We start from the raw sequence: 12727 nt of genomic DNA, 5'->3' as shown, positions 1-12727 counted from the left end.
CAACTGCCTGCCTTCCCACTCATCCTCTTGATCCTCACTGAGAGCCTTCCCAAGCCTGGCAGTGGTCACATTGACTGAGAAGCACAGACCGTGGGCAAACACATTGCCCACACAGCGACTTGGGCCGGCAAGGTGGCTCCGTGGGTAAAGGCACCTGCCAGCAAGCCTGAAGACATGAATTCAATCTCTAAGACCCACACGGTGGAAAGAGAGAACTAATTCCCAAAAATTGTCCTCTGACCTCCACACATACAACTGTAGCATGCATGTATTCCCTTAAAAATGAATATTAATACAAGGAAAACTAAGGATTACACACAAGTTACAAAAGGAATGAATATGTGGGGAAAACACACAGGGCCTTACACAGATATCATGTCTTGTTTCAGGCTGAGTTCACTAAAAAATACAAAAAAATTTTTTTCATAGACCTTTAACTGTTTGTGTCCAACACAAGCCCCTGTATATTTTTCCAGGGAACCCCAGCCCAGTGTGGTTGGGGAAAACCCTCCTGTCCTGCCCAGAACCAAAGCCTCCTCCCTAGCACATACCTTTCAGAGGCTCCTTTTTGAGACTGACTGACTAGGCAGATGTCATTGGTTCAGATGCTAACTGCTCCAAAGGCCACAATCGAAAGGCATTTAAAAGACCCAAATAAATGAAGAGTTGGTTGAAGTATGTTCACGAACCGAAAGCTCAATACACGAGGGGCGACTTTCTCCAAATTAAGCTGACAGGTCAACAGACTTTCACCCCAAACCCCACAAAGTTGTTTTCATTTAGTTCTTGTTGCTTAGGTGAAACAAGCTGATTCTAAAATTCATCTGGAACAGTAAGACCATTTTGGAAATGAACAAAGTATGACCAGGTTAAGGTCATATCAACACCGGGGGAAACATCTATACAGAGACAAAAAGACCAACTACATAGCAAAGAAAAGTGCTCTTAGGAAATTGTGTCTCATGGGGAAGACACTGCACATTGGCCGAGAAGGGGTGATGGATGGGTAACTGCTGAAGAAATCCAGTATTCACATAGCAATAAAGTTCCATTTCCACCTTATACCACACATGGTGTTCCTAAATGTGATAAAACCGAAACTTTAAAACTCCTGGGAGAAAATACAGAAACTGTTCAACTTTGGGGGAGAAAAATCATCCTAAATAAGGGGCCAACTGTCCCGGCCCCAAAGGAGAAGCTGGTACATACAATGTCAGTACCATGGAAAATTCTGTACACCATAAGAAAGAAGACCCACACATTGAGAAAAGATCCTATAGCAAAGAAAACCGTATTTTAAAAGCATAAAGAATGGCCGGGCGGTGGTGGCGCACGCCTTTAATCCCAGCACTCGGGAGGCAGAGTCAGGTGGATCTCTGTGAGTTCGAGGCCACCCTGGGCTACAGAGTGAGTTCCAGGAAAGGCACAAAGCTACACAGAGAAACCCTGTCTCGAAAAACAAAACAAAACAAAACAAAACAAAAAGCATAAAGAATGTTTGTCTGTAAGAAAACATAAGTCAGAGAAAGACAGGAGCCTGAAGTTTATGGATGATACATCAAAATTATGAAAATATGATCACCTCACCAGTAATTGAGAAATGCAAGTTTAAAATAGTGAAATGCAATTTTACACTCATTACCCAGTAGAAATAAAACCTGACTGGAGAGTCAGAAGCAGGGGGTGGGGGGGATTGCTACAAGTTCAAGTGCAGCATGGTCTACATAGCAAGTTTCAGACCAACCAGGGTTATACAGCAAGACCCTGCCTGAAAAAAACAAAATGAAGAGAGCCTAAACCACTTGCTCAGATTAAGTGCTGCACAGAAAGTAGAACATTCACTTGGGGCTGGAGAGATGACTCAGTGGTTAAGAGCACTTATTGCTCTTGTAGAGGACCTGGGTTCAATTCCCAGGACCCACATGGCAGGTCATAATGATCTGTAACTCCAGCTCCAGGGGATCTGACGCCACCTTCTGGCCTCTGCAGGCACTGCATGCATGAGGTGCACAGACATACAAACAAGCAAAGTACCTACACACAAAATAAAATAATCTTACAAAAAAAAAGCATCACTGGAAAAAAAAGGAGAGCAGCAAAATTCTTATAAGCTGATATTTAGGATGCACATACGAGCAATCTCCACAGTATCTGATAGAACAGGTGCCATGCATGGCCCACATCCCAGCAGTCACACTCTGACGCATGATTTAGATGCATTCCCTTACAGTATGGGTTAGAGGGTGAAACCGCAATGCAACAGCACTGAAAGGTGGCTTATGGGGCTGGATCTGAATTGTTCCCATGGGCCCAACAGAGATTCCTAAGGAAAAGCTGGATTTGGACCCCTGGTTCCTCGCTTGCCTTTCTGCCTTCCGCCATGGGATGGTGCAGGAGCCAACTCTTGCCAAGCACTAGTCTGTCCACCCTGGACTTCCAAACTCTACAAGTATAGGAAATAAACCTCTGTTCTTTATAAGTCACCCAGTCCTGGGTATTTTGTAACAGTAATATAAAACAGACTAAGAAGGGCTTGCAGATTAGAAACCGCCAAGAAAGCACAGTTAATTTAACCACTGTGGCGCGGCTAACAGTCTAACCCCATCAAGAAGACTTGTAAATACAAGGCAATCATTCACACAGAGCAACACCATTAAGGGTGTGTGTGTGTAAAGAAGCCAGAAACCTTGTATCAATATAGACTCATCTTGAAACAACTGCTGAGAAAAGAAACAAAGTTGAAACAAAATGTAAGGCTTGGGTACTAGTCCTGGAAGCGTTTACAGTAAGTAAAGGGCCTCTGTTCTATTCCAGGCACACATGTAAGCAGAACAAACACAAAGACAGGAGAATGATGAATCTAAATTCAGCCAGACTTCTAAAGGGAAGGAAACAAATGGTATCCGGCACACATATTAAAATCGCTCAAAACCCCACCATTCATCCCCATGTTACTATTGCTTTTCTTTTCTTTTCTTTCTTTTCTTTTCTTTTCTTTTTTTTTTTTTTTTGGTTTTTTTCCAAGACAGGGTTTCTCTGTGTAGCTGTCCTGGATTTCACTCTGTAGCCCAGGCTGGCCTCAAACTCACAGAGATCCGCCTGCCTCTGCCTCCCGAGTGCTGGGATTAAAGGTGTGTGCCACCACTGCCCGGCCCATGTTACTATTTCTAATTAGCCATAAAGTAAGGGAGACTTTGTCCATGAAGTCAGGCTTCCACAGACTGAGAGACCTCAGGGAGCATTTGGTTTAGCTTTCAATATGTACAGAAACCACTTATCTATGCCTGAGCGGAAGGACTCTCTTGCAGCAGAAGTCAGGGTGACCGTATACATCCTGCAGGTTGTGCACCACACACTTCTACAGTGCACGTTTCACAAGGCACCTCAGAATGATGCTCCCCAGGTGTGCATACAGCTTACACAACTGTATCACTCAGCCTTGTGAGGATCACAGTGCTTTAGAACTCGGATAAAATTGTGCCCGCTTCTAGGATAAGGGGTACTCACAACCTTCCAGGTCCATTCAATCTCACATCCTTCTTAAATACATTTCAAACCTGCCTCCCCACACCCTCTCTCCACTGAAGTAGATCTACTTTTTCACACACTACTTCAGGTACTGAGAGCAAGATAGCCTCCCCTCCCACCCCCCCACCCCCGAGACTTCAGCTTTCTAAGGCTAAATATAATCCTGGCTTTGCTTACGGCAACTGAGCACTAGCTTCTCCGCTGTTCGGAATGAATTTTTAAACTGTCTTTTTACCAAGCACTTCCCGCCCTAATAAGCACTAGGCATGCTGACATGTTTCCAGAGAACCAGAACGAGTTCCTCTCAGCTGCTCCTATGGGATGCCCCGGAAGAACCCCTACATATACTCCCTTCTCCATCGTCAGATGGCCACAGGAGCCAAGAAGTGGGAATGGAGGGAGTCGGGCTAGGCTTTTCCAGGAGGCGGTGGAGGGTGGGAGGGGATGGGGGGGCAGGGATGATGACAAGGCCAGCCGATCCTTCACTTACTCCCAGAATTCCATGACCGGGGAGGTGGCGTTCTGCAGGGACACATGGCTGTAGTTGCTGACATTCAGCTTCTGGAACTCCACACATTTCTCTGAGTGAGAACAAGACAAAACACACAAGGAAATTAAGCTCCATGGGGCTGACCCCGGGGAGTACAAGGCGCTGATAGCACAAGCAGGTGGTGTTGGCAAACAGGGGCCAGAGCACAAGAGAATCCAAGATTTCACAACAGTTTCCCTGATGGCCTGGTCTGGTTCTAACCGGAGAAGTGGGAGGAGCAGGGCCAGACTCTGGTCCTGCCCAGAGTCTTACCACATGCTGCCCCTGGCCTCACACCCACACCATCTTCTGGACTTTCTTCTCTTTCTCTGCTTAGCCCTGTCCACGGCCCTGGTCTCTGTTGCCCAGGGGCCCTCACCAGAATGAACACAACAGGCCAATCATCCCCAGGGGCTCTGATGGAGCTGGGGTTCCCATTCGCATAGAAAGAGGTGACTACTGTAAGTCTTATGAAGGGCTGAGGACTGGATGAACTGGCAGGAGCCACACACCCAAGGGGTCCTTGGTTCCTTCATCCCCTCACCCACTCTGGTAAGTCTAAAAGTTAGTTATTGAACAACTCTTCTCAGAAATTTGATCACCAAGGAACTCTGCAGCAGAACCATCCCAGTGTCCAGGTCCAGAACAATCCTGAGCTGTCTCCTCTTCCTCCTCCTCCTCCTCCTCCTCCTCCTCCTCCTCCTCCTCCTGGAAGCCTTCCCTGACCTCCCTCTCCTGAATTCTAAGTAAATAAGAACCCCAAGACCCTCCAATGAATCACCTTTTCTAAGTCTTCCCTATGAAGAAAAAGAATCCAAGGAATAGCCCAGGTACAGCCTCCCCCTCCCTCTGCAAAGCCCACAGCCTGCTAAAGACAGAACCAAGAACAACTCCAGCCAGGACTCCACTGCTGGCTGTGGTTGATTTGGAATCTGTCAGCTACCATAGACCCTACATCTGTGGACACAGCTGCCTGGGCCACTGGGCTGCAGGCTTTCTGGGGCAGAGCCTCCTGCACCAGCTCCTTTAGGGCCCAGGCATCCAACCTGCTCAGGGGCCAGTGACGAGTGGGTGCTGCAACATTAGGCAGCTCCACCTTCTCACAGACGAACCCCAGTTACACCTGCCACATGGTCAGGAGCATCTCAGGTGCAGCAGGTGTGCATGTTCCGGGCTTTGGAGAAAGGGGATCACAAGGCGGGGGATAAATGGCCCGGCTGTCTGCTTCATTCTCACTCCTCTTGGCTAGTGCTGCCTTATGCTGAAAGCAGGTGGGATTGGGCACCCCAGGGAGTTTATAGTGGAGCCTAGAACCCAACACTGTCAGCAAACTGACTGCATAGACCCCTGCCTGTTTCTGCAATGACAGTGTCCTTGGCTTTTATCAGACTCCAAAATGGTGCTGCCTAAATATTTTTCCTAAGAGCAAAAAGAAACTGGGTGTGGTAATTCATTCCTGAAGATTCAGCTGAGGGACCTCTGTGAGTTTGAGGCCAGCTTGGGCTACAGAGAGAGTCCCTGTCTCAAAACTAAAAAAACTAAACCCAAGCAGAATAAAACAAAGCAGGCAGATAGACAGACAGGCACAGACACACACACCACACACTTCCTCAGACATTCAAAACTGATGTGTCATTTGTATTAATATTTATTATGTACAAATAAACAATGGTTATAAACCTGTATGAATACTCTTACAGCTAGATATGCAAAATTAAAACTGTAGTAAGTCAATTGCTTCTCGGTCTTTGGTCTAAGATCATATATAACACAAGTTAAAGCTGCCCTGCATACATCTGTACTCCCAGCACCTGGGCAGGAGAGGCAAGAGGACCAGGAACTCCAGGTCCACCCTGGGCTACATGAGACTCTATCTTAAAGATGGATTAATTGTATAAATGAAATACCAACTAAACTTGGGAACTGATACAATACAAAGCAATACCATACCCTCCCAGGATGCACAGAATAATTCTAATTGGTGACTATAAACTGCTTTCCTAATAGAAAAGCAGACCCAACAGCAAAGAGGCTGCTGCATATCCCCCCCATATTTCCTCAGCCCACCCTTCTGCAAGACCTTCCTCCTCACAGCATGCCTTATAACAATGTGTCTCTATCCTTCCTTCCTTCCCTCCTTCCTCCCTTCCCTCCTCCTATCCTTTCTTCATTTTCCAATGCTGGGAATGGAACCCAGGCCCTTGTGCATGCTAGGCCAATTGTTCAGCCACTGAGCCACATATGTCTTGTTGACACACGATTTCAAAATTAAATCCTGAGAAATTACAAACACAGACTCAAGCAACGGAATCTCCCGAGGGCCCTCGACTGCAGTGGCTGGGGTGAAGGTTCAGGACATGCTCAGGGTTGTAGTTTCCTTAGCACACTAGCTGTCAGGAATCTAAGAATGTGTCTCTGAATTTTAAACATCTCCACGAGGTTCCTTGCCAAAGGGGGGGGGGCTGACTGAACCCTGGGCCTGAAGAGAGCTGGCAACAACTGCCACAGAAGCGACTGGAAGGCAGGTAAGACAAAGTTGCAGAGCCTAGAAACCAGACTGTGGTGCTTTCTAGACCCAACACCTGTGGTTGCTCCTCTTAGACAGCACCATACAGGACCTAGGATCACTGTATCTCAGCTCTCGGGGTGATAGGCCTAGACATAATATAACCATAGGTGATAACATAGATGGATAGGTCAAAGTATGTGTCCCAATTCTAGACAAAAGGAAGCACCTCAGAGGAGAGCTCTGAAGCCAAGCTTGTCTCAAAAAGGAAGAGTTCTACAATCCATTAGTGATGCCTGCTCCGAGCACAACAATCTCAAAAGGGGTTGGACAGGTATTTTTCTCCTCTTCAAGATTGCCAAAGAAGGTCTGATAGGATGACAGACTAAAAGCAAACAGTGTATCAAAGTCAAAGATGACCTACAAGACTCCCCACTGTTTGCGATGGAGGGGGGGTGTTGTCTTCAGATGTTTAGCTGGTTTGAACAAGTAAAGCAAACAAGTAAAGTAACTTGGGTGTGATGATGGCACTATGTCATCCATTAGCTGCAGCTGCTCCCCAGTCATGGTGGTGACTGCTGCTGTCAAATAGGGAGGTTGCCAGAGAAGTTGGGGACTAAAGAGTTGGCTCAGCAGTTAGGAGCACTGGCTGCTCTTCCAGAGGACTCAGGTTTGATTCCTAGCATCTCATGGTGGCTCATAAGCATCTGTAACTTCAGTCCTAGTGGATCTGATACCCTCTTCTGGCCTCCATGGGTACTGCATGCATATGGTCACATACATACAAGCAGACACACACTCATGCACATAAAATAAAATTAAGTAAATCTTTAAAAAGAGAGAAGTTGAAAAATCAGATTTCTACGCAATGTCTTCTGACTTTCAAGTTCCAGCTTGGGATGCACCACCAACCCCAAATCCCTCCACAGGACCAGGAGAGACCCAGCCTGGAGACCATACCTGTGTTCCACTCGTGCCCACAGGTGGCCCAGGGGAGCTCAGTGGTGAAGCAATTGCTTAGGTAGAAGATGGCCCATGCCAGGATGATGATGTAATAGACATTGAGATGTGCCTCGATCACCTGTGTTGCATAGCCAATGCCTGTGAGGACCAAGGAAAAAGAGTGGCTAGGGTCTTTGTCCTTTGAAACAGCCTTCATTGGCTCCTGAGAACTTTTCATCAATGAGGCAAAGTTTTCTTTGCTCATGAAACCAACACTTACCTTCAAATAGAGGGCAGACTTTCCTCCAGCACGTAATGCCTCCTTCACTTGTGAACTGCCCCAGAGCCGTTTCCAGGAAGAAGACAGGAATTCCACAGCAGATGAAGAACACCACGTAGGGAATCAGGAATGCCCCTGTGAGGGAGCAGAGGGATGGCATGGAAACTGGCCTGCTGGTTCCCCTTCGGCACCAATGCCCGTCAGTGGCCATCTACCACAAGACAACACACAGTGTTCCTTCAGCTGAACTTCCAACCTGGCTAGTGTGAGGGGCTGGAGCCAGAAAACATGGAAGGGGGTTGGGCCCTCTGCCACCTTTGACCTTACACAATTCTACCTCACATTTCTGAACCTCCACTTCTCCAGCTGTAAAATGTGTTTTAATAATATCTGCCACTGATCATTTCTCAGGATGGTTGCATGACTGAAATGGGAATGTTAAAAAATTGCTTTGTTTGATCAATTCTTTGTGTGATTTACTTTCTGTGACTGTGTGTATACAGAAGCCAGGGGTCATTGTCAAGTGCCTTCCTCTATAATCCTGACCCCATTTTTGATATAGGGTCTCTCATCCAGCTAGACTGGCTGGCCAGTGAGCTCCAGGTACTCTCCTGTCTCTACCTTCCCAGTCCTAGAATGACAGATGTGTGCTACGATGTCTGGATTTGTATATGGGTGCTGGGGATTCCAACCCAATCTTCATGCCTGAAGAGAAAGCACTTGACCGGCCCAGCCAGGTCCCCAGCTCCCATCCCACCTGTTCCACTCTCCAGAACAGATTAAGCTCATTCTTAGCCTATGTGTTGTTCTCCTCTTAATTCTAATCTCAAGAGGATGGCTGAAGGAGACCACCCTTTATTATTTCATTATAGAGCCCCCTAAAAGATTTTTCTCATAAAGAAAAAAAAAAGTTCTCAGGAAATCATACAGTGAGAAGCACCAGGCTTCAAAGGGTTAAATGCCCCTGCATATATGACCAAATATGGAGGGGAGCCCTAAGGAATTTGTAGCAAAGATCCCACTGAAATGGTGTAGGGTTAGCCTGGGTAAGGACCACCCTAAACACAATATCCATGGCCTGGGCCTTGCTTCAAAATAAATGAAATGAATGAAGTGAGCCTGAGCTCCTAGGCACAGATGGGGACACCTCCCTAAATCCCCCATTTTCTTTCTCCCATCTAATAACGAAGCATGAAAACACAGTATTCTTCATCTGATGTCAAGAATGGAGGCTTTAGCTGAAATTGCTTTTGCTAAATGAAGCCTCTTTAACCACTGGATTAACAGCAACAACCTTGATTAATCCCGATACTGTGGACCTATCTACTGGGCTCTGAAAGGGGCTTAGCCTTTTCTGGGCAAGAGACTAATTTAAGATTTCACCCTGTGAACAAGATACTTTCAGCTACTGTGGGGAATCTGCGAGTCCTGACTGTGGACAAATTATTTTGAAAGGAAACCACAGCCCAGCTAGATTGAAGGCAGGAACTTGTGTAACAGAGTAAATGGTATCTGAGGCCTGAATCCAAATCTATTTGATTAAAAAGCTGAAGTGGCTCCCTTAAGACCCCGTAATTCACCTGTGAGCCTCCGAGAACCCAACAGATGACTCTGGGTGAAAGCCAGCTGGCCTGTGTGCTCACAAAGCTAGTACTGTAATTCTTAAAATAACCAACAACCAAACCGGGGTGTCTGCACGGATGGAGGCTCTTGGCAAATCAAAGAGAGGAAAAAAGAGAGAGAGGAAAAAACCAACAATGAGTCATTTTTCAACTTTACTCACTACAACCTTAAAAACAATTTGTAGCAGAATTTGTGATTAACCCAATTTATCTCCATTTTCGACTTTGCAGAATGCTTCTTGGTTAAGCCTAATATTTCCTAGATGAATAAAGATGCTACAATAGTTTCCGCCTCATATTACCCTAAAGAGCTCCCACAGCTTTCTAAGCAGACACAGTGGCTTCTAAAGGCTCAGTCTGCACGGGGAGGCAGGGCCTGCCCGAGGGTACAGGGTACATTTTGGGTCTCCAAGTCCGGGCCTGCTTTCTCGCCTTGCCAAGCCACAGGCACTCTTGGCCACTTCATTACCAGTGCAGGGCAGGCCTGGAGCAGCCTGTGCCTTGGAGTAAATGACCCCAAAAAGGGCCTGGGCCAGGAAGTATGTTTCACGGGCTCCTAAACTGTTCGCACAGGAAGCCCTGCGCTGTCTGTGCCAACCAACTGCACTACCTTTTTAGAGTTTGGAGATTTTCTTGAAGATTGGGATACCACACAGAGGTGAGGAAATGCCAAGACAGGCCTTTCCTGAGAGGAACTGTGCCACCACTGAACGTTTTAATGGGATCCCTTGCTACTCTGCCACCCTACTGCTGCAGTATTGGGGGGGGGCTGCATCTGAGCCATGCTCTCAGCTGGGGACCACAGCTTCCACTCCCCCCAGTAGCACACTGAGATGCCGCTGCCACTGGAAGGGGCTCTGGTCTCCTTCCCCAATCTCTAAGCATCTTACACATACAAGTCAGCGTGGTTGCCATTGTTGTGGGTGAGTCTGAGCCCAGCAAAAGAAACTGCTTAGTGCCAGTTTTTTCCTCCAGAGAGGCCTAAAATACTTTCCCTAGAAATGGCCTGAAGAGTAAATTTAAAAAACCACAGAGAAGAGCACACAGCAAAGCCTTTCTGAAAGTTGTTCCTGGAGTCAGGAACAACCCTGCATGAAAAACGAGACCTTTGGGGTCAGAATCCCACCCTTGCCAGTAGTAAAAGAGAGTGTTTCTTGGACCCTTGGCCTCATCATCTTTGAGATCAGTAAAAGCACTGCCTTCCAAGGCGACTGTGAGGCCAAAAGGAGAAAAAAAAGTACGAAGACACAGCTAAAGCTGGGCCCCTGCTCCTGGCACTTCAGTGACCTCTCCAAAAGACTGCTCAGATCAGTCTTTTCCAGTGAGGACAGCTGAGCCTCCGAGGCTAAATTAAAGGACTTCTGCCTAAAACGCCAGCCAGTTGCCTGAAAGCTGAGCTCCTGGGCCATGTCGGTCCCTTAGGCAGGTGACAGACGCTGCTCTGGGCCCCGTGGCAGGTGGCAGGTGGTGGTGCGCTCAGGTGCGAAGCGGATCCGTGCACGCAGGCGCAGAGGAACAGGTGGCCCCCCGCGCAGCCCCTCAGCTCACGGGGACTGGGAAGGGGGGATCGGGCCGTGCACGAGGGATGTCCCCTCCTAGGTGTCGCCCCGCATCCCCCGCCGCGCTCACCTCCACCGTTCTTGTAGCACAGGTAGGGGAAGCGCCACACGTTGCCTAGCCCGATGATCTCGCCCGCTACGCTCAGCACGAACTCCACCTTGTTGTTCCAGTGGCCGCGCTCGTGGACCGCCTTGTCGCGCGCCTCGCGCGTCCCCGCCGCGCCCCCGCCGCCGCCGCCCAGCGCCTCGGACCCCCGCGCCTCCTCTGCCGCCTTCCCGTTGCCCAGGGGCAGCGCCTGCTCCGCAGTCATGGCCGCCCTGCCGCCTCGTGCGCCGGCCCCGGCTCTGCGCCGCCGCCCCGGGCGCCCGGGCTTTTGAGAGGCTCGAGCGGCGGCGGGCGGGGGAGCCGGGGGTGGAGCCGAGGGAGCAGCCCGGCCGCCCGGGACAGGGACGCGGTACCCAGGCCACCTCCCGGCCTGCCTGAATCTCGGGGTGGGAGGGATGCTGCAAGTCTAGTGACTTGACCTTGCGTGCCCAGCACCTAGACCTTGCGCGCCCAGCACTTTGCATGCACTCAACCCCTGACCTAGCAAGAACCTGGCTTATCAGAGCACAGGTTTGCCCTGCAACCCCACTCACTGGCCTCTATCAGTGTAGTCCTCTATCTAAGCCTAAGTGGCCTGTGACTGTGACACTTGAAGTTCTGCCCCCTCTCTGTGACCTTTCAAAGCTTGGGCCTCAGTTTTCCCATCTCTGCTCAGAAGTGGATGGGCAGTGCTAACTTTTGAAGGGCTAACAGCTGTGTTGGTCAGGTTCCATTGCAGGGGCCTAGTCGAGGCAGGGACAGTTCATGAGATGGGAAGTACTTTGGAAGCTCCCAGATGATGCTGATGGCGCTGGGTCTTAAGGCCCACCCCCCACCCGGCCCCTACCCTGGAAGTCTCATTCCACCCATGGCCCCTGCTCTGCACACAGGTGAGTCACAAAGGTGTGGCGTTGAGTAGTGACATCCAGGGACAGGAGCAGGCAAATCTAAGTTGAATGTCTTGCTTCACCTATACAAGTCATGCAACTTTGGTCAGTCTCCTAACTGCCTATTCCTGTTTCCTGGTGTGCAAATGGTGTTTCCAGCAATGCCTTCTGAGGTTTGTTTGTTTGTTTGTTTGTTTTGTTGTGGTTTGTTTGTTTGTTTTGGTGAAAAGTTATTGACATGATGCTGATAAAGTACTCCTACAGTAGAAATTGTCAATAATCATTAGCGGTTATTGTCACCATGCAGTACCTAGATGTGTACATCCTGTTCAACATGTCCCTCCAATCGGTTGCACAAACAGTAGTAGACACTATCCTGTGTCAATAGCAGAGAACTTAGCATAACACGCTACACAACATGTGCTTAGAATATTTGCAGATAGAAGGTAGGGGTGTAGTAGCATAGTACTTGCTAAGCAGGTGTGGAGCTCTGAATTTCACCCCAGGACCAAGCTGAAGGGGGAGGGTGGATAGAAGTGGAGGTACTTTGGTTTGGACGACATTTGTACGTTGACAGCCTGGTCCCCTGCCTGTGGTGCTGTTGACTGTCAGTGGAACCTTTAAGAGGGGGGCCTTCCAGGAGGGTCTCCAGGTTATTGAGAGCGTGTGTTTGCTGGGAATGTGAGAGCCCACCATCCTCAGGTTCATCTCTCCTGCCATCCCGAGGTGAGCCTTCCGCTGCCCCTTCACTGCCCCTGTGACACACTGCTGCAGATTGACTCCAAAGTA

At 48.6% G+C, this 12727-nt stretch overlaps 1 protein-coding gene across 1 annotated transcript in view; it reads right to left on the bottom strand.

Annotated features, from left to right (window-relative positions):
* The window catches only part of Slc6a11 (solute carrier family 6 member 11), a 117774-nt gene extending 106497 nt beyond the window's left edge, over window positions 1-11277 (bottom strand). Inside the window, exons 1-4 of the mRNA XM_059256839.1 lie at window positions 11037-11277; window positions 7786-7920; window positions 7524-7664; window positions 4019-4109 (exon numbers count right to left, since the gene is read on the bottom strand). Coding sequence (XP_059112822.1) covers window positions 4019-4109; window positions 7524-7664; window positions 7786-7920; window positions 11037-11277 — 608 coding nt within the window. The remainder of the gene's footprint in view (window positions 1-4018; window positions 4110-7523; window positions 7665-7785; window positions 7921-11036) is intronic.
* Window positions 11278-12727: the final 1450 nt, after the last annotated feature.

This window comes from Peromyscus eremicus, chromosome 3 (assembly GCF_949786415.1).
Source record: "Peromyscus eremicus chromosome 3, PerEre_H2_v1, whole genome shotgun sequence".
NCBI classification, from domain to species: Eukaryota; Metazoa; Chordata; class Mammalia; order Rodentia; family Cricetidae; genus Peromyscus; species Peromyscus eremicus.
This window is presented reverse-complemented; position numbering and strand designations above follow the sequence as displayed.